This window comes from Schistocerca cancellata, chromosome 5 (assembly GCF_023864275.1).
Source record: "Schistocerca cancellata isolate TAMUIC-IGC-003103 chromosome 5, iqSchCanc2.1, whole genome shotgun sequence".
In the NCBI taxonomy this organism is placed as follows: Eukaryota; Metazoa; Arthropoda; class Insecta; order Orthoptera; family Acrididae; genus Schistocerca; species Schistocerca cancellata.
Window position 1 is genome coordinate 393,949,647 of NC_064630.1, and position 20,969 is coordinate 393,970,615.

The 20,969-nt window shown below is 40.3% G+C and overlaps 1 protein-coding gene across 1 annotated transcript in view; it reads right to left on the reverse strand.

The window, feature by feature from the left end:
• The window catches only part of LOC126188561 (E3 ubiquitin-protein ligase MYCBP2-like), a gene marked incomplete at its 5' end in the record, with an annotated part of 354,851 nt that overhangs the window by 186,297 nt on the left and 147,585 nt on the right, over positions 1–20,969 (reverse strand). The window contains one exon of the mRNA XM_049930160.1: positions 9,746–9,954. Coding sequence (XP_049786117.1) covers positions 9,746–9,954 — 209 coding nt within the window. The remainder of the gene's footprint in view (positions 1–9,745; positions 9,955–20,969) is intronic.

A 20,969-nucleotide genomic window follows, 5' to 3' on the forward strand; every position in this document is an offset into this window, starting at 1 on the left:
CCATTTTGAAGATGCGAATTTTGGAACAAAATTTAAAATGCTGTATCTCTGGAACAGTTCTAGATATTTTGTTGGAGTTTTTTCAGGGTGTATACAAGGACAAGGAAAAGAAATTCCTGGATTTTTCCTGGATCTCCCGGTTAAAAATTAATTTTCTCCTGGGTGAAAGTACAATTTTTCCGTGTTAAATGACAGTATACTTTCCCTTGGAGCTGTAAAATGTATCCTTTGAATGGATATGGTTCTATCCAGCAGCGTAGAATTTCCCAGCACTTTAGAAAATGAAACTCAGGGCAGAAAAACACGTTTTGGACATACCTTTGATGTGCAGCAACATGTGCGCTGCTTATTTTCATATTACGAAAGTATAAATTCGAATTACACCAACAGGAAAAATTAATGGTTTAAATTAACATACACAGGGTAGCTACAATAAAAGCAAAGCTTTTGCATATAATATTTGGGGTCAACAGAAACATCCGATCTCACGCGTCGGCTTTGACTCGTGACGTAAGGGTGTTGTGGTGTGTGACGTAATTACGGCGCGGAGTTTGGTTTGTGAGTGTGGCGTGTTTGTAGATGTTGCCTCGTTGACGTTACCTTAGTAGGAGTTTTAGGGCCTGTAATATATAGTTTACCTTTTTACTGTACTTTTTGTTTTAACGTCGTCTATGAGGCTTTTATCAGTTTGCCATTAGATTGTTCAATCTTTATGGTCTATATGTTTTGTCGCTACTCGTTATGTCTAATGAATCAATATTGTTTTTTTCTTTTTTTTTATTTGTTTTTTTTTTTTTTATCTTTTGATTGACCTACACATTGATCTTGTAGCGTAGCCCTGAATACGTGGTTAGGTTGGGAGTTTTTTTTTTTTTTTTTTGGGGGGGGGGGGGGGGGGGTCAGGGGGGCGCAGCCCCCCCCCCCCCTGCCTGGCCTTGAGTACCACTTGTTTATTATTATCTTTGTTTGCTATCAATGTTAGCAGATTGTTCTTGTGAAACCTTTGTGTGTGTTGTTTTTCTATGTGTTTTCGTCTTTGTGATACGTATGCAAAGTTTTTTTATCCGCCATATTGGAATTGTCGTTTATGGTCATTTCCGCCATATTTGTGACGTCATGGGTCAAAGCCGACGGGTTGGATCGGACGCTTCCGTATTTCCAATATTTGTCTTGAAAATTAATAAGCTACAAGAGAAGCTAAGCTTTCACATGTAATGTTGATTTGTTTAGCGCATGTTACACTTAAAGATACGTCACACAAATACGCCAGTAAAATTTTTAATACAGACATAAATCTCTGTCTGATCTTCTGGGCTAGAAATTCTTCTAAATGGCTTGTCATCAAAGAGTTGATTTTTAAAAGAAATTTAGGAAACTCATCGTACATTTTTGCACATAGTTCATCTTGCGTAAAAGGAAATTTACTTTGAAAATAACGCTTTGCGAACAACAGTTCGCAATATTTTCACGCGACTTGTTAGATATAGATTCATTTCAGCAGCTGCCAGACATCACCAGATAAGAGGCGTCACCGCGCTTGCGCAGCTATAGTGACATAGGAAGCCCGTATGTTCGTACGTGTAAAACATTAAAAGATCTTACATCTTGTCATAAAAGAAACAAGATGTCAGAGGATACTCCAAGAGCGTCAGAATTTCTTGAACCATACTAAAATGCATGGTTTGCCTTACAGTGCACATTCGTATGTCTAGATTCCCAATTACATAGACCTAGAGCTGATTTGAAACTTTTCAGTGTGGTTTTCGGGATGTAAATTTTCTTCGAGTACCAGTACTGTATTATCTCATGTTTGGTTCTTTGTTATGGCATAATGCCATATGTGCTAGAAGATGAAAATGTGCACTCGAAACTTAGTGAACAGCTGAAACTAGCCAATGGTGTGGAATTAAACACTTCGCTTCAAATAAATTCACTACCTCAGCAGGAAACCCTAATAAAAGCCAAATTTCTTTAGCAAACCGACAAAAATAGCTTTATTGTTCTGCAAGGCGATTAATGCTTGACTGTCAGAAAGGCAGAAACAAAATAAAATCTGAAACTAGTAACTATAACATTCTGCCTTCCGTAATTATGTGAATACATTTTAATTCACTTGATAGCTCCCAGCCACAGAAATCAGTCTTGTTTTCATTTGACGTGAGAGCAGTAAATGAAGAGGAAACAGAAAAATCACTAAATAAGAACACGGGTCACGTAGAGATTACCCCCCCCCCCCCCCCCCCTCAACTATATCTCAGACTGCTCTGTGCATAAAAAAAAAGAAAGAGAGAGAGACTTTTCAAAAATAAGTTCATTTTGTAGCGCACATCTTTCTGTAGAGTCTGACACATAAAACATATATCTTCGAGGAAATGTAACACACATTATTTGGTCTTAAGTGTGCAGTGCAGTGCCACGCCTCTTCAAATAACATTCTTATACCGCACGCCACTGTATTTCGCCCTGTGGAACTCAAACGTGTATATTTTGTAATGGATGTCATCAAATTATTTCAAGACAGTGGAAATTAATATGTCCTGTAGTGCCTATCCTGCTCCCAGTCGGCCGGTTTGACATTCTGCCCAACCCCTCGCAAGTAATACTATTAGCTAATAGCTAATACTATTAGCTAATAACTTGCTCTTCTGTGTAACATAAAATTAAATATAGGATACCTAAAACCAGTAAAGACAGGAGACAGGCAAGACAGTACACATTTCTTCAATCCTTAGGTCCTAGCGAGTTTTCTCTCTAATCTTGCTACACCTTTACATGGCGTTCTTTCCTTTCTGCGAAAGAACTATTACATTATCAAACTTCGACAAACATTCTGCTATGTGAAAAATGGAAATGTCATTGTCTAATATTGAAAAACCTGTTAATACAATTAGTACCCAAGACTGGTGTGGTTTCTTGATCTGATTACGTCTACAGGGTGTCTACGTGGACAAGGAAAAAAAATTCCCGGATTTTTCCCGGATTTCCCGGTTAAAAACACACTTTCTCCCGGATGACAGTATATTTTCCCCTATCACTCCTTTGAATGGTTATGGTTTTGTACACGGGCGTACAATTTCCCGGCACTTTAGAAAACGAAACTCAGAGAAAAAGACACGTTTTGGAAATATCTTTGATGTGCAGCAACATGTACGCTGCGTATTTTCGTATTACGAAACCATACATTAGAAAATCCACCAAACACCGCATGTTACTTTGCGAACCATTGAAACCGAGATTTCGATGCGCTTTTGTAAGCCGTTCGTAACTCATGTCACGTGATCTCACCAGCCGATGACAGAGGATATTCAGAGCATAGGACACGTGATGTAGGCAGCCAATAGCAACATCAGTGTTACGTAGCGCGCCAAACAGGGAAAGTTAATAGTTTAAATTAATATACATAGTGTTGTTACAAGAAAAGCAAAGCTTTCACAAAAATATTGGTCTCAAGCTGCAAGAGAAGCTAAGGTTTCGCATATACTGTTGATCTTTTTTGCGCGTGTTACACTTTAAGAGATATCATACAAATGTGCCTGTAAAATTTTTAGTAATGACATAAATGTCTGATCTTCAGGGTTCGAGGGTTCGAAATGCTTCTAAATGGCTCATCAGACGCCTGATTTTTAAATGAGAGTCAAACGCTTTGTGATTTAATAAATTCACGGTCCATTCTTGTACGTAGTTCAACTTACGTAAAAGGATATTTACTTTGAAAGTAACGCTTTTCAAACCACCAATCGTATTATTTTCCCGCGACCTGTTACAAATAGGTTCGTTTCAGCAGTTGCCAGAGAGCTCAGGTAACAGGCGACAATGCGCTTGGGTAGATATCATGACTTAGGAAGCTCGTATGTACGTACGTGTAAAAGATCATCAATGAAAGATGATACTGCAAGAGCATCGGAATTTCGTGAACCATATTAAAATGTGCACATTTAAAGTGCATACTTAAAGGCACACTCGTATGTCCAGATTCCCAATGAAGTACCGTAGACCCCGACCTGATATTAAGCTTTTAAGTGTGGTTTTCAGGATGTAAATTTTCTTGGAGCACCAGTACTGTATTATATCATGTTTGGTTCTTTATTATGGCATAATGCCATACGTGCTAGAAAATGAAAACGTGCACTTGAAATGCAGCGAACAGTTGAAACTACCCAGTACTGTGGAACCATTCAGAAATCAACTTAAAATGTGAGAAGCGTTTCAAAATCATATGACTAATTGATAGGCAAATGTGCGCTTGATGCTAGGTGCTTTGTGAAACAAGTTTTTTTCCCCTCAAGAATATGAATTAGGCGTCCCCTTTCCCCGGAAGTATCTAGCTGCTTGCTGCGACTGCTTGCACAGCCAACAGCCACATTCCTGTTTACAGAAGCGGGAGAATCTACTATTCAAACGTGACACTACTGCGCATGCGCATGAGCCCGCGCGTTAACTGCTAAAACAAATCGAATGTAAACAGTTGCGACTTCACACTCATTGGAGGCAATTTGTTGTTATGAAGCACTGCATAGTCTTCCTAAAGCCTTTGACACATTTTCAATCGGCAGACGCTTGCATGAGCACTTGTGTCGTCGTTTTATATGGCCCATTTCCTTTGCAATTTAAGTTATTTTCGTTTTTTTCTCTCGTTTATGTTTCATTGTTGAAGTATTATTCTGCAGTAGCGGGATACAGTTAATATCCTTTGTTAGTGCGTCGGTTCTTACTAGTCAAAATTACAAATATGTAACTGAAAACTAAAACAATGAAAAATTCCCGGAATTCTAAAAATATCCCGGGTTTTTCCCGGTTTTCTCCCGGATGAAAAAAATCCCTGGTTTTTCCCGGATCTCCCGGTTCGTAGACACCCTGGTCTAATTTGTCACTGTGTGCCGCACAAAACAAAACAGGCCTTTCTAATATTGAAGCAATTGTAACACACACACCAAATAAGCGACACTGTTTTGGCAATAATGATCATTTCTATAATACGACAAAATAATTCATGCAGTACCAATACGAAATACCTATTTGGCCTACTACAAGCAAAAAGCTTTACATTAGGAAATAGTTTCACATTTAATTCATGCGCTCCAGTTTCTCATGCACGAGACCGAAAAATAGAAGGAAATTTTTGTATAAATTTGGAATCGTCATATTCTTCCATAATTTGTGTGATGTCCCCGTTTCTTCTCCTTCCTCATTCTAACAAACAGTCTTATCATCACTAATTCTAACTATTCTTACCACTATCAAAACTCATTCTCTGGTTAGTTGTTAATACGAGTTCGTACAATGCGTTTCCCGCGCTACTTCCAGACTTTCTTTCCCCCATTCCTGTCAATTGTTCCCTTATGCTCTCCCTGAAACTCTGGACAACCGCTGGTTCTTTCAGTTTATCCAGGTCCCATCTCCTTAAATTACCACCTTTTTGCAGTTTCTTCAGTTTTAAACTACAGTTCATAACCAATAGATTGTGGTCAGAGTCTACATCTGCCTCTGGAAATGTCTTACAATTTAAAACCTGGTTCGTAAATCTCTGTCTTACCATTATATAATCTATCTGAAACCTGTCAGTTTCTCCAGGCTTCTTCCATGTATACAATCTTCTTTTATGATTCTCGAACGAAGTGTTAGCTATGATTAGGTTGTGCTCTGTGCAAAATTCTACCAGGCGGCTTCCTCTTTCGTTTCTTACCCCCAATCCATATTCACCTACTACGTTTCCCTCTCCCCCTTTTCCTACTGATGAATTCCAGTCACCCATGGCTATTAAATTTTCATTTCCCTTCACAATCTGAATAATTTCTTTTATTTCATCATACATTTCTTCAATTTCTTCATCATCTGCAGAGCTAGTTGGCATATAAACTTGTACTACTGTGGTAGGCGTGGGCTTCGTATCTATCTTGGCCACAATAATGCGTTCACTATGCTGTCTGTAGTAGCTTACCCGCATTCCTATTTTCCTATTCATTATTAAACCTACTCCGCATTACCCCTATTTGATTTTGTGTTTATAACCCTGTTGTTTATGGAAAAAAAAAATTTCAAAAATATCAATCCATAAAATTTTGATTTTTTTTCTGTTTATTAGTACCATACAGTTCTACATTCCCTGCAAGGAGAGCTTCCACTTTCACGGTGAACAGGTTTTAGGAACAACTGAAATTTTTGTCATACATAAAACCTGTTTTACTACCACATTATCACATAACAGGCTCATAAAAATCAAAACCTAGCCTTATTTAACATAATTTTAGTTTTGAAAGATGAGTAAGAGACTCACTTTTTCAAGCATTTTAAATGGTTCCAAATGTATGTGAAAGGACATAGACTTAAATGTTTCAATTTACACAACTTCCATGAACTCTGTTTTGTAGTGAAAGCAGCCAGTCAATGAACTAAAAATCTGTTCCACTGCTTCAGTATCTTCCTTTGATATAGAGTGATGCCTTCCTGTTGAACCAATAGGAACTGGAGCACTTACAATCTTCAAAACACTGTGAACATGAAGTGAGCACCGATGGCGTTGTTGCTGTCCTTCAACTGGAAATCTATATCCAGCAGCTGGTCCATGTGTCAGCATAAAGTTCACTACAATTTCATAACTGGTGCCTATAATCTCTGCAATCCTCCAGTCACAGTCATACACACACGCCACAACGTCGTCTTTCTCAGGTTGTGAATCTGAATATTATCCTGCTGCTTCTGTCGTGTTGGCTGAACAAATGAAGTTCCTTCTTTCTTGCTCTTTAAAGTGCGCTCAATATGAGTTTACCCATCACTTTGAGTCCAAAAATGTATTTTGTGAATTACTTTCACAGGAGTAGTTTGTTTGCCCATTCTTCTTTTTTCTGCTCATGGAATTCTTCGATATCCTCTTTGGGCAAAAGAATGAGGGCTGTGGATGTGTAAGATTTCATGACTCTCATAAAATCCTCAGCATTCTGAATCACAGCTGTATTTGGCCTGGAAAGATTATGTTTTGTAGCATGGTGCTTCATCAGGCTTCCTAAACCATCACAAGGCACCTTCCCATAACCAGGTAACTATTTTTAAAATGACTAGGAGCAACATCAGAAATAATCATAATCTTTCCTGTCCCTGTCTGCAGTTGAAGGATTTTGCGTACTGCTAGCATATCATGTGCGTCACTTATAACTGCAACACTTATAGTCTTGTTCAGAAAATATGTCACTCCTGTAAAAATTGAAACCTTGTCGTTACTCCAATGATACCCTTGTACGAGAATTACACACCAGTTCTCTGCAAAATCACAGTGAAGCACTAAACATAGTTCTTCAGCCTGTACGCATCCTTTCACTTCTGCAATGTGTTGTTGTTGCAATTTCTTCAGATGCTGATGGGTTACTGCTGTCACTGACCATTTACCAAGTTCATCAATGAAACTGTCAAAAGCAACAGTTGTTTTAATTAGTTTATTTTCCTTCCGTGCCCATATGTAATTCCTGCAGATTTATCTGCTACATCTTCCAGGCCATGTGTCTGTAAAGACAGTCCTCCCTTTCCAGGACAGACACCACTTTCTTGGAACACACAAGTATCTCGCTTTATGTCACAGACTACTAATGACTTCACATGCCCAACCAAGGTGTCATATGTCACGTGCTCCAGTAAGTTATTCAGATTCGCAAAGTACATACATAAACAGATTCTCTAGGTGGGTGTGGAACTACCCTCTTAGGTCGTAGTGCATAAAACTTTGATATTCCAACATGTGAAGTTTTATAGTTGCTCTTATAAATTGCAAAAGTTTCTTTAATACTGTGAGTCATGTACCTCTTCACTTTCACAACTATTTGACCTTCAACTGTTACAGTTATAGAGTCTTTTTTGTTGGCACTCTGGCGAGAACAGTCCCATTTATCTTCCAGACAAAATGACTGCACTATTTGAACTTGAGCTGCTTCTACAGGATGACTATAATAAGGATCTGGTCTTCCAAAGATTCCTTTTACAAACTCCACATTTCTTGATTTGTCTACCATGTACTTTGATACTGATGGAATGTGGCTCAAAATTGTTTTCTTTGAAAATGTTTCTAGAATAATAGTTAAAACTTGCATCTTTTCACTGTAGGATGCTTAATATTTCAATACCTGAATTGGTATTTGTGAAAAATTCATGGCAAGAGGTGTAAGAGTGCTTTGGTTCATTTTCTTCTGAAGATGGAATTTCTACTTTGAAGAGTGTGGTCACTTTTTCTGTAGTGTATTTCTCTGCACTCTCTTGATGCATAGAACTTATGACTCAACTTCACTGACCACTGTTTCTTAACGGGACTAAAATCTACCTCTGAAGTTGACTGATTCAGGCTATTTAATTCTTCCTCTATTGATGCAAAATCTTCAGTGTTTTATTTCTAACAAACCTTTGCACCATGGGAGGCTTCACCTTGTTAAGATACTATCACTGTTGTTATTCTGTCAAAACTCTTAAAACACAAAAAGTCGTCACTGGACACATCTTCACTTTGAAACAGAGTCCTCAAATGAGAACACTTATTCCCAACCTGAACAGTCTGGTTTTATATATATATCACTCTTTTATGTATATGCAAATAGTCAGCACACTTCACTCTTCTGTGGCCCCAGTCAGAAGACATTTCAAACAGTTCTTTTCACAAAACACACTGCAGCTGTGTCAACTAGAAAATTTCTCACGGAAACGCAGAACTCACTGGATGGTCTCAGATTTCTTAGAAGCCTCTTCAGTAAATAAATTAGCAAAGAACAACTACAATGCAGAAACCTGCAATGAACAACCACGACAAAGAAACTGACAAGAAACTACAATAATGTGTAAGAAATATCTGTAACAATGAAACTGAAAAGACAACAGAAATAAACATTGTAACAAAGAAATTAGTGAGAAAAAACTTCAGTGAGACATACATTACCCTTGAAAGTTTAAAAAATGATTTTTTAAAAATAAAACCTGCCCAACTTAAAAGCTCTCCTTTACAGAGAATTTAGTACTACATGGTACTAATCAACAAAAAAATCTAACTTTTCTGGATTGGCATTTTTTGGGAAAAAAATCAGGAAATTTAAAAAAAATTCAAAAGAACTTTGACAGTTATGTCCAAATGGAGGATACCGTTGTAATCATAACGCACTTATGTTTCAAATAAAAAAACTCTAACAAAATATCTAGAACTATTACAGAGATACAGCATTTTAAAAACATTTCCAAAATTCATATCTTCAAAATGATGTTTGCAGTGTCATCTTTGGAAGCCCGTATCTTGGGGCAGGACTTTTTTTGGAGAAAACAAAAAAATATGTGCTTCTTACTTACTCATGAAATTTAACATTCAATAACATCTGAGATTATGAAGGTAACCCCCTCCCTGAAGTGATACAGATTATGCCACGAACAGTTCACAAACTGTCGTTCACCCTGAGGTTAGTGCAGTCACCTAACATTAGGTACTCTGGAAGGTTCCCCCAACACCAGAGCCCATGGGCAAAACAAGTGACACACGAGGTATCTCATGTGATGTTCAAGTTTTCAAACTGCCTCTAAAGTCCAAGTCAGCAGCCTCCAGTCAGTTGACCACATCCAACAGTCATTATCTTTCTTCTTTTTAATTAGATCCACCCACAATTCAGCATTTATCTGTCAAGAATCCTTTGAAAAACCTTATGTTAAAACTTTGTTTCAGAAGTCAGTACTCAACTACTGTTTCATACAAACTGTTGAACTGTAGTACTGGGCTACATCTACTGCCTACCTGCACCCACAATTGATGGTCGACGCTGCTGCAGGCCTGTACCTCCTGCACTGGCTAGCTCCAGCAGAAACATTGCATTGTTTTTCATTATAACATGGGTCTCCTGCATTGAACCACCACTACTGCCTGCAGGAGATGTCAATCTTGAGGGAGCTGATGTTGATGGTACGGGCTTCCTTCGGCCCAAACAGCCCTTCTTGCTGCTTGATCTTTAATGAAGTATGAAGTAAAAAGTAAGTTTAATCTGACTTCATGTTATACCAGAACTATACAGCATTTGTCAACCAATTTTTTTTATCACACTGAGTAAAGAATGGACTATAAAAAGATTAAAAAGATATGACTATTTTACAAACATACAAGTTATATGAGTATATGGTACACTGGAAATATTATATATATCTAAAACATAAAGGCCAGAAACATGATAGGAAAACAAAGATTACAAACTAATACACTAAAACAAGGATCTGACAATACAGCATTCAACAACTGACTTATCTCACAGTTAAGTTCCTATTCAAAAATAAAAGCAGCTCTAGTTGTAAAGAGAGGCATAGGTTTCTGCAATAAACATTCTCCTTCTGTGCAGGATGTTGGCAGTGTTCTCTTAGGACTTAAGAGTGTCATATTCTTGTGGTGTGCAGACGTTATGTGCCCTTGTCTGGAGGTGTGCCAATTGCATAGAGTGAAGAGATGTGAAAGCTTGAGAACAGTTGAAACAGGTGTCACAGTATTCTACACCTGCTGTTAGGTTTAGGTAATTCAAATGGTGACCTTTGTGTAGATGTATAGGAGAGTTAAGAGAGTGCTAGTTTTGCAAATGCAGGAGGCAAACATCCTCTAAGGTACTACCACTACAAAAAACATTGGGTTGGGTTGTTTGGGGGTAGAGAACAGACAGGGAGGTCATCAGTCACAAAAAACATTCATTACATTTCCAAAATCAATAATTCCTTGACAAGATAACAAATTTAATCCTGTGTTAATTATTATTTAAATTTTATATTGGGGTTTACATACTTTGTTACAGGAATGACGATTGAATAATTGTTAACAGGCACAGAAATCTTTTACTAAAGTTTCTATATACAATAATTCATATTAGTTTATGATTAGTGAATGCTAGTAAAGTTTTTCTATTGATGGCTAGCTGAACTACAAATTAAGCAGATGGACCAGACTACAGTAATAGTCACTGATGTTATAGCTTTATCGCTACATCAGGTGGCCATTCGACACAGTCATGAGAGGACTGGAGGGTAATATAGGTACAGCTAAATTTATTACAGGTTTTCAATATCAAAGAGTTCAAATTAATTTCTGGAAATGTGGAGGGATAGGTCATCAATTTACTGTTTGGAGGACTGACAAAGACTATCACACTCTGACACTGTGGGGATACACCCTCCCACAGAAGGAGGCCTTTTGAGTTGTCTCCTTCCTTTCATATTTCCCCTGAGGGGTAGCACCCTATTTGTCCACCTTCATATGTTCCACTTTCTGAACCTGTTATTACTTTCCATTAAGACTTCTTCCGCTTCTTCTTCTTCACGTCATGGAGTAAGTTTATGGACTGTTCCAACTTCACAGAAACCTTCTGTTCCTCAGCTGACAAAGATCTCTCTTTCCTATAGGTTTATAGTTGATTACTTATTTAACTAATCTGTTTTCCCCAATTCTGTAGATGTTCTTTCATTTATACAGCTCTCGTGTTATTATTATTATTATTATTATTATTTTGTATTTGATCTCTGAGGGTATGCCCTTTAACTTAACTTAAAAATTTCCTTTCACCCAACTGTATTCTTCATTTCTCTTTCTCAGTTAATGTCCAGGATTTGCTTTTTTATGTGTACTCTTCATTTCTCTTTCACAATTAATGTCCAGGATTTGCTTCTATATATCAGCATAAGGATAGACATTAATCTGCAAAATTTTAGCTTTGCATTCAACCTCACCTTGTCACCAGTGATCTGTGTATTGTGCCTCATATCATTTCAAACTTATTTAATTTATTAATGATGTCATTTTCATATTCATGGTTAATATCACAGACTAACAGCTGAAAATGTGATATATGTTCTATCAATTGTTCATCTAGTACTATTTTGAAACATACTGGAAATTTCTCTTTGGAAGTTGTTACTTTCTTTACTGAAATTTGTAGATGATAGTTCTTACATATTTGATTTAAGTGCTGTATTGCAATTTTTGCTTGTAAGACGAATTTAGTAGGCTTTTTCCTCTATAGTTCTCATAGACATTTCTTTCTCCTTTTTTGTAGATCAGCATCACCTCTCCTGTCTTCTGTGATTCAGGTATCACCAAGCGTTTATTTAAGAGATGTACGAGGCTTAGCTGTTAACTTTAATGCTGCATGATTAAGCAGCTCTATGTTGATACCATCAGACATGGTAGCTTCCCTGTGTTACATGCCCCTGTTCTAACCTTTATGGACAACCCTTGCTGTCATTTGATACTGTTCCTGCATTTCCCAACTTTTATCCACTGGCTTAACGTTTCTGATGTTCCTGGCTGTCATTGAGTATTTTTTCACAAAAGGTTTAGGCCCATTTGTGACAGTCCACCATTGCGCACACCAGCTCGCCGAGTTTGTCTGCTAGTGTATGTAAGATGCCTTGCACAATCCGCTCCAGTGCCCGACTGAAGTGTGGAATTGTAATTTCTTACCACATGTCTGCAGTTTCTTCTCAGATGGTTGCAGTTATTTTCACACTGTCACAGTGTGTTACTGTGCTGCCACGGTGTGCTGCAGCCCTGTTTCTCCTCCTGAGGCCACAATGGCACGAGTGGCAGTCTGCGGCAGGAGGAGCACTAAGCCTCACTCTCACTGAGCAGCAGTGCACCCCCACCATTGCTATCTGCTGGCATCTGCTTCTGCTGCGTGCTGTGGTCCTTATGGCCAGCTGCTGCTGTGCTGCTGGTTTCCTCACAATGTTTTTGCCGCTTACTGGTGGCCATCTTCTTTGTGCTAGTTGTCAGCTGGTCCTAGTAGATCTCCATGAATGATTTGCACCCCTTCCAGCTGGCTACAAGCTTGCTGTTGTAGTTCAAGCACTGTGGCAGCACCATCTTTCCCTGTTTGCAGTCACATCAAGAGTGGAGTCCAGCACATTCGATGCTTACGGGCTTCCTGTTGGAGTACTTGTCCAGGTGCCCATATTCCTTGTAGTTGAAACACTACAATGAGACATCATATTCCGATGGCACTGGCTTGACTGACAGCCGTGTCCACTAATTCATTCAGGTTGAAAAAGTTGGCGTTCTTCTTGTGCCAGCACAGCCCAACAAATAGTCACTCTGATGCCCTCTTCCAACTGGACTTCTGCCTCAACGAGATGTCATCTTAGAAGCCCCGTTTTCCTGATTCAGTGATGATGGCTGTGCTGTCCACCAAGCATGGTAGCCCTCTGATGACAGCTTTCTTCATCCCTCTCCATTTTGGTTTGGCCCATGGTTCACAGCTGACAACATGAGTGGCTACGATTTTCTTGGCTGTCTTTCAGTCATCTCTATCTAGGAAAGAGATCATCAGCATTCTCCCAGAAATGCTGGTGCGACCCTTGCACCTGTATCTGGAATTCTGGCCAGTCTCTTCCTTCATCGCACTCCACTGCACATTTCCGATGTCACGGATAATGAGGTCAGAGGTATGTTGGTCTTCCGATCATGTCTGTTTGGGAAATGGGTGGCATCTCATCACCTTTTTCCAGCAATTCACTCCTGTTTCCTCTGCAACATCTGCCGCTGCTTCTCTGTTGCTGTGGGCCATGATCTGTGTGACAGAATTCCTGTTGACTGTTGTGGTTCCTGTTTCTCTGATTTTTCTTCTTATTCCAAGTGCTCTTGTGCATACTCTTGAAATTCTTGTTGCTTCCTCCTGAGATTAAGACTCTCTTCACTGCCTTCCTCTTGTCTGCTTGGCACTGGGTTCCTCATTCACTGGTCTCACTTATTTTTCACCTATTTCAGGACTTCCTGTGTCTCATCTATTGTGATGTCACCTCCTTAACATAAAGTTGGTCCCATTCATCCTCTGAAATTATTATTTCTACTTCTCTGTCATTTTCTTTGGTCCATAGTTCTTCTACCCCTGCTTTCCCATTTTGAAGGATACTTAATGAATTTTGTATAAAGTAATAATAGTTTCCTGTAAAGGAAAAATTTACTTTGAAAGTAGTCTATATCTTTGAGAGAAAGTATGGATGATGCTAGGAAGAAAATTGAGGCAGTCACTGGCTGTTTGGGTCTTTGCAAAGCACAAAAATTCATTTACACCTGCAAAATAATGGACAAACACAGTTATGGGTAATAGAGTACAGTAATGAACACAGTACAAGCAACAGTTTATTGGCTCTCACTATAGGATTGGTTCATACAATTCATCCCCCCCCCCCCCCCCCCTTCTCACTTTTACACTGTTTTCAAGAGACCTACATCTTTGTCAGATTATTTCTGAAATTATTGAAGTTATTTTAAATCTGTTTTCACAACTATGACAAAATGTGTAATTTTGTCATAAAATAGGTTTCATATTATTAAAATGAAGCATCGTCAGTGGTCTGCAATGCACATATTTACAATCTAGCTTATTTTCTGCATCTAAAAACCATTTGTTACAAACAATGTTGGTGTTACTTGCAATATATTATGCCTGACTTTCACTCATATCAGGAAACACTGCCTGCTTGAATGTTTTTGAAGTATTCCCTTGTTTGGCACTGTTGTTAATGTTTATAACACTTTAGTCCATAGTTGGAATGTGGTCTATACATGTTTCATTATCTCTTCGTATGGCCTAGTTTTTTGCATTCTTGTCTGTGTAATGTTCATCTGTCAGTTTTCACAAACAACGTATTTTACAATACAGTTTTATAAGATGTTCACTGTGATCATTGGTCCACCCTTTAGTCATACTTGTAGCAACTAAAACTTTGACACCTAAAACCACTCATTCATCGGTGGCAAATTTGGACTCTCTTTGCATGTTTTCATTTGACAAAATCTCGTTTCGATATCTCAAACCATTTGTGAGATATGATGAGTGTTATGAGTATTTCATTTTAGCTTTATCCCTGGCACACAAGATTGCAAATGAGTGCACAACATAATGTCAATTTTCTCTAGGTTGGTAATAGATAGAGATCTCCCCACAAGTCTAAAGAAAAATTCAATATATTTGCCAAGTTTCATAATACTGACATCTATTTTTCATTGAAAACATTTGAATTTCAGGCAGTGTGTTGCATATATATGGAAGATCACATACTATGACCATTAGAGAAATGATAGGCACTTCATCATGAAACTGACATATATAGCTACAACTGTTGTAAAATCTAATTTTTTTGCCAATTAGTTTCTCTAAAATGTTGTGTGAACTACTGAAGGGTAGCCAACATGAGCACACCTTTCTGTTGGAGCAGCGTGTCACCACCAGCTTACTGAAAAACTCATGGACTCAGCTGAATGACGCCCGTCAAAGAAATCTGCCCACATATGTACCTGTTGAGAGACCATCGGCACTTCCTAGAACTGCAGGTAATGGTCTACAGGTTGTGCCTCCACTAACATACAGATTGGCACTGCAAGTCTTCACGAATCCGCTGGAAATATCCATAGCCTGTCACCAACATCCGCTCACATATGGCCAGCTAATGGTTCAGGGCACTATTATTTGGTCTCCTCCTGATAAAGAGGTCTGCCAATGGGCACTGCAGTTTGAAGACCCCTCTTTAGAAGAAGTAGTTAAGATAGCACAAACAATTGAAGTTTTCTGTGCCACAGGCCATCAATTAGATTTCTGGGCTTGTGTCGCTGCTGTCAACTTAGATGATAGTAGGCACACACATTGCAGTATACCTTCAGAGGAAGAACTCACGGCAACACAGCATGTTCGACCACCACACAACACACACACACACACACACACACACACACACACTTCTTTTATTCAACATCCTGGCCAGCCTGCCCTCAGTGTTGGGCTTCCTGGCATCACTATCAAAAAAGAAAGGACACATGGGAATGATATGCAACTCTCAGTCAGCTCCAGCTGTGACTTGAAACCCTCAAGCTATGAACATTCACATTGTTAGCCAAATGTGTGGCAATTTTGCAACTGTTTCTAAGAAACTGTTCATCAATGTGGGTATCAATGGGCTCCTTTGACTGTATGTGGATAGAGGTACAGTGGCATCGCTTCCAAACTTCAACACTTACCCGTGCCTCGAATTCCCTCTGCTCTTACCCACTTTGTGCTGTCCTGTCAGTTATATCGGGCAACAAATTGCTATTCTTGGACAGTTTATGACAGAGACAAATACAAGGGGGTGGCAGGCTCACTGACATTCCTTGTAGTGGACAGTGCCTTTACAGAAAATTTGTTTGGCTTGGATGCTTTCACAGCATTCGGATTCGCACGGTCAAAAATTCGGTACATTTAGATCCTGACCTCATGCCGTATCAAGAACTGGATGACCTGTGCAAAGAATATTCTGTCCTTTTTTCATGTGGGCTAGGCAAGGCCACAGATTATGTGGTGCATATCACCCAAACCCATTGCATGACCTCGTTCTTTTTCATGCCCGGCAAGTGCACCAAGTAAAAGAAGAGCTAGATAGGCTGACAGGACTGGGCGTCGTGGAACCCATACTGCCAAGCCACAGGGATATGGCAGTAGTGATTGTTAAGAAACCGATGGGCAAGCTCCACCTTTGTTGTGATTTGAAGGTGGTCAATATGTATCCCATTGTCTGCCCAGAAGAACTCATGACAAAACTGGCATGGGGACAGTACTTTTTGAAACTGAATTTGTCAGAAGCACAGTGACAGCTGCCACCTGACGAAGAGTCACGTCAGCTTCTTGTCGCCAATACGCCCTATGGCCTCTACCATAATAGCCGCGCTGTTTTTCGAGTTGCTAGCGTTCTGGCTCTTTTTCGGCATTATTTGGAATGAATCCCCTATTGTATCAACCACTTAGATGACAGTCATCACAGCTCCACCGACCAAGGACCATCTTCACAATCCTCATCTTCTGTTTCAGACCTTGCAGGTCACGGATCTTAAGTTAAACTTGGATAAGTCGTATGTCTTCCCACCCTCCATCGGATGCCTGGGTATGTCATCTCTTGAGGGGGATTCAGCAAACAATCATTTTGCAGATATTGAAGCCCTCATTTGTCATACTAATGTAAATGATCTCCAGGAATTTTTAGGCAAAGCCCTCTTTACCCCAACTTCTTGCTGCAGGCAGCTATAGTAGCATACCCTCTCAATCAATGCTCAAAAATGGTGGAATGTGTGTCTCGATGCCTGCATGCAAACAAACATTCTGAAAATTGAAAGTTGATCTGCGTTCCAACCCGTGACTGGCCACAGGCCAGCTGCGTCACAAGCTTGTTGCGCCTACTGATGGATGACAGTACAGCGTGGGAGCTGCGCTGTCTCATCATAATACAGATGGTTTTGAACAATCCATTCCTCTTACCTTGAAGAGACTCAACTCAGCACAGAAAAATTACTCACAAATCGATAAAGAGGCCCCCATAATTATTTTTGAAAACAAGAAGCTTAATATGTTTCTCTACGATGTCAAGTTTCACCTGGTTACAGACCATAAACCTCTAGCCCCCCTCTACTGGACAAGACAGCAAACAGGCTCCAATGATGGGCTGTCTTCCTCAGTCATTATCATCTACAAGATCAACCATCACCCAGCAGCTCAGCATGTGAATGCCACTGACCTCTCCCGCCTTCCTATGGGTCCTGATGACGAATCTCAATAGAATGGTTTCCCTATTACCAGCTCTCACATCGCCCACATGATCTGCACAGATCCTGTCCTTTTGTCATATGTGGCAGTATATTCAGCATGGGTGACCAGATTGGTCACTGGCTCATGATCAGATCCTGTTCATGATTACTGTGTGCTCTGCCACAGATAGCCTACTGACTATGGTGTTGTTATATTGTCTAAAAAACACGCTGTGACACATGTGGTCATTTCAGTGCCCTTCAGATGGGACATTCTTTGCCTCCTGTACCATGGTCACTGGCGCATCACAAACAAAGATGCTGGCCTGCTGAGAAGTCTATTGGCCAGGGATTTATTGTGAGATTAAACATTTAATTGCTGCATATTCTAAGTGTGCTGTTCATGAGGTAGTGTTACTCTCCCTGACCGGAACTTTCACAGCCATGGGAGCAAATCTACCTCAATTTTGTGAGCCACTTTCTGTACGCTGACTGGTTGGTGATCATAGACGACTACTCTTAATTTCCGAATATAAAAAAATTGCCACCTTATGATGGTGGAATTGACGGTATGGGGCCCCACCTGGATTTCCTCCATCGAAGGCCTTCCCCACACCCTAGTGACAGATAGACAGACAATGGCGCAAAGTTTATAAGTTTATCTCACAGACTTTTCGAGATTTTTGTGTGCAACATGGTATCCACAAGGTTCAGCCTCCCACCACCCTGGGGTCCACCCTCAGTTGAATGGGGAGGTAGAAAACCTCATCCAGTCTTTTGGGACGCAAATGAAGACGTACATAGGGGAGGCCCTACCTGAAGATGCACCCACCCATTTTCTCAGTTACAAGTCTACACCATTCGGTGAGAAGAGCCCAGCTGAATTGCTCCACAGGCACCTAATCTGCACTGTCCTCAACCTCCTACAGCCTGCCCTGCACTCTCCTCAAGCATCTCCGTTTCTGTGATACATGCTGGGGCCCCTGTCTGGGCTCACGCTTTTATCGCCACAGGCACTAGATCCTGGTGGTTCTCCATGGCCAGCAGAGTCAGAGAATCTTCACACTGCAGTTGCCGAACAGGCTGAAGGCCCACCACCAAAACGAACTCCACCCATGTGGGGCAAAATAGGCTCCACAGCCCCCACACACAACTTCCAAGTCCTCCTCCTCCCAAAATCCAGGTCCTCTCATTCTCCGCCATCAATTGAGCCCTTATCTCTGTTATTGCCTCCCCCTCATACACCAAGTCCAATCTTGTCAACTTTATCTTCATCCGATGTCTGTTCTAGTCCACCGAGTGAGCATCAGGGGCAGGGTGAAGTCAAGCTACAGCAGCGACTGATGGCATCAAATCCTGAACCCATCCTATGAGACCCTGGATGCTTCCATCAGTCCCACTTTGCCATCTGTGGCCCCTGCAGCTGACATCTCACCTCTGGGCATCACCCTGCGGTGGAACCATCACTCTCAGGGCAATTTCCAGCCCTACTATCCAGTGCCATCCAACAGGGGGCTTCTGGCTTGTCCACAGATGCACCCAATGGTGGTGCAGATGTATGCTGCCTCACACTGGCAGGGACAGACACAAGAGGTTCACAATCTTCACAAACGCCCTGTTAAGGGGACAAGACCACGGTAACCCTATGTTACCACATCTACCATACTGGTGCCGTAGTGGCCAGGATCATAAAAAGACGTAGGGTGCTGGTTTATCTTATTGCAGTTCAACTTCCCTGTGCTACTGCCTGGTGGCAGAGGTCCATCCGCCAGGCAATGGCATGATCAAACAGCGATGGTAGCATCACAGTGAGGTCAGCACGCACTGCCCATGGGCACAGCTACTTGACAATCAGACTAGCAACATTCTTATTATAATCCCGGAGTGCAGGGTGCTCTTCCTCATTGTGTTTGTGCACTCACTTGACTCTGCTCTCGGTATGCTTGTTACTTGTTTCGACTCTGCCTAACTACGTTCTCAGACTTTGTATGGGCCTTATGATCGGTGTTATCATTAAAGTGATTTGGTTACTCCACACATACTGATTTTTGTGTGTTACTACAATATAACTCTTGGGTTACTTACCTGTCATTGATAATGACCAGTCAGTGACTCTACTTGTATTAGTCTACAGTTGGTATGAATGATTAGCCTCTCTGAGGTTTTAAAGTCATACTGAAACAGAAACTAGAATCCCACAATACAAAAGCTCATGCTACAAGAAAGGGAAGGAAGTGTTTAATGCTGTAAAATGGCACTGTAATGAGAACAGTAATGTCTGTCACAGTGATTTCAAGATAGCTATGATAGCTGACCAAAGATGACTTTATAAAAAAGTCCTTTGACCACTAAAACACAAAAAATTTCCTTGTATTGGATAAATTTCACCTTAACAAAAAGCAACACATTATTACAAAAAGAAGTATGCATCAAAATGTACTGATAGTAGCTACTAACAGGTATGACACTATTATAAAAACAAATTATAATTTAAATGGACAGTGTTACATACATAGATAAGCCTAACCTTATGACCACTGCCCACCTTGATGTTCAATGTACCTGGTGGTGTTGCGGGCATGTGACGCGGTAACAAAAGTATAAAAGGCTCAGACATACACAGGGGATCACCCTAGTGAAGATATGGGTTACAAATGGGGAAATCTATTGAGATAAGTCACTTTGGCAAAGGGCAGATTATTATTATGGCTGTGAACTAATATGTCAAAAACAGAGAAGCTGGTCGAATGTTCACGTGCTACTGTCGTGAGCATCTACAGAAAGAGGTACAAGGACATAGAAACTACCACTAGGCGCTAAAAGGTTGGACATGCACGAGTCTTCAGAGATGGTGGTTCAGAGGCTTGTCTGCTCTGTAAAGTATGACAGATAGCAATCTGTGGCATCTCTGCCGAAAGTGCACAATGATGGTGCATGTATATGTGTTTCAGAGCACACTGTTCATCGTACATTGTTGAACATGGAGCTCTGCAGGACACCATCCCTACGTGTTCATATGTTAACCCAATGACATCATCAATTACGACTGCAGTGGCATGGGACCATCGAGATTTGACCATTGATCAATGGAAACATATTGGCTCTTTGAGTGAATCTTTCCAACACTAAGAAGATGGTTGTCTCCACAAATGTCATCATCAAGGTGAATGGTGGCTTGAAATGTGCAGTGCACCACAGACATAGGTTAGTGGGAACAGTATTATGCTATGGGAGACATTCTCCTGACTGGCATGGGACCTGTGCTAGTAACTGAAGACACACTGACAACTGCAAACAACCTGCATTCCTTTATGCTTGATGTCTTTTCTGATGACATTACTGTCTTACAGCAGTATAACTATCCAAAATGTCCACGTCTTGGAGTCAGAACTATGCTACAATGGTTTTGGAAGCATTATAGTGAACTCACTTTGGTGTCTAG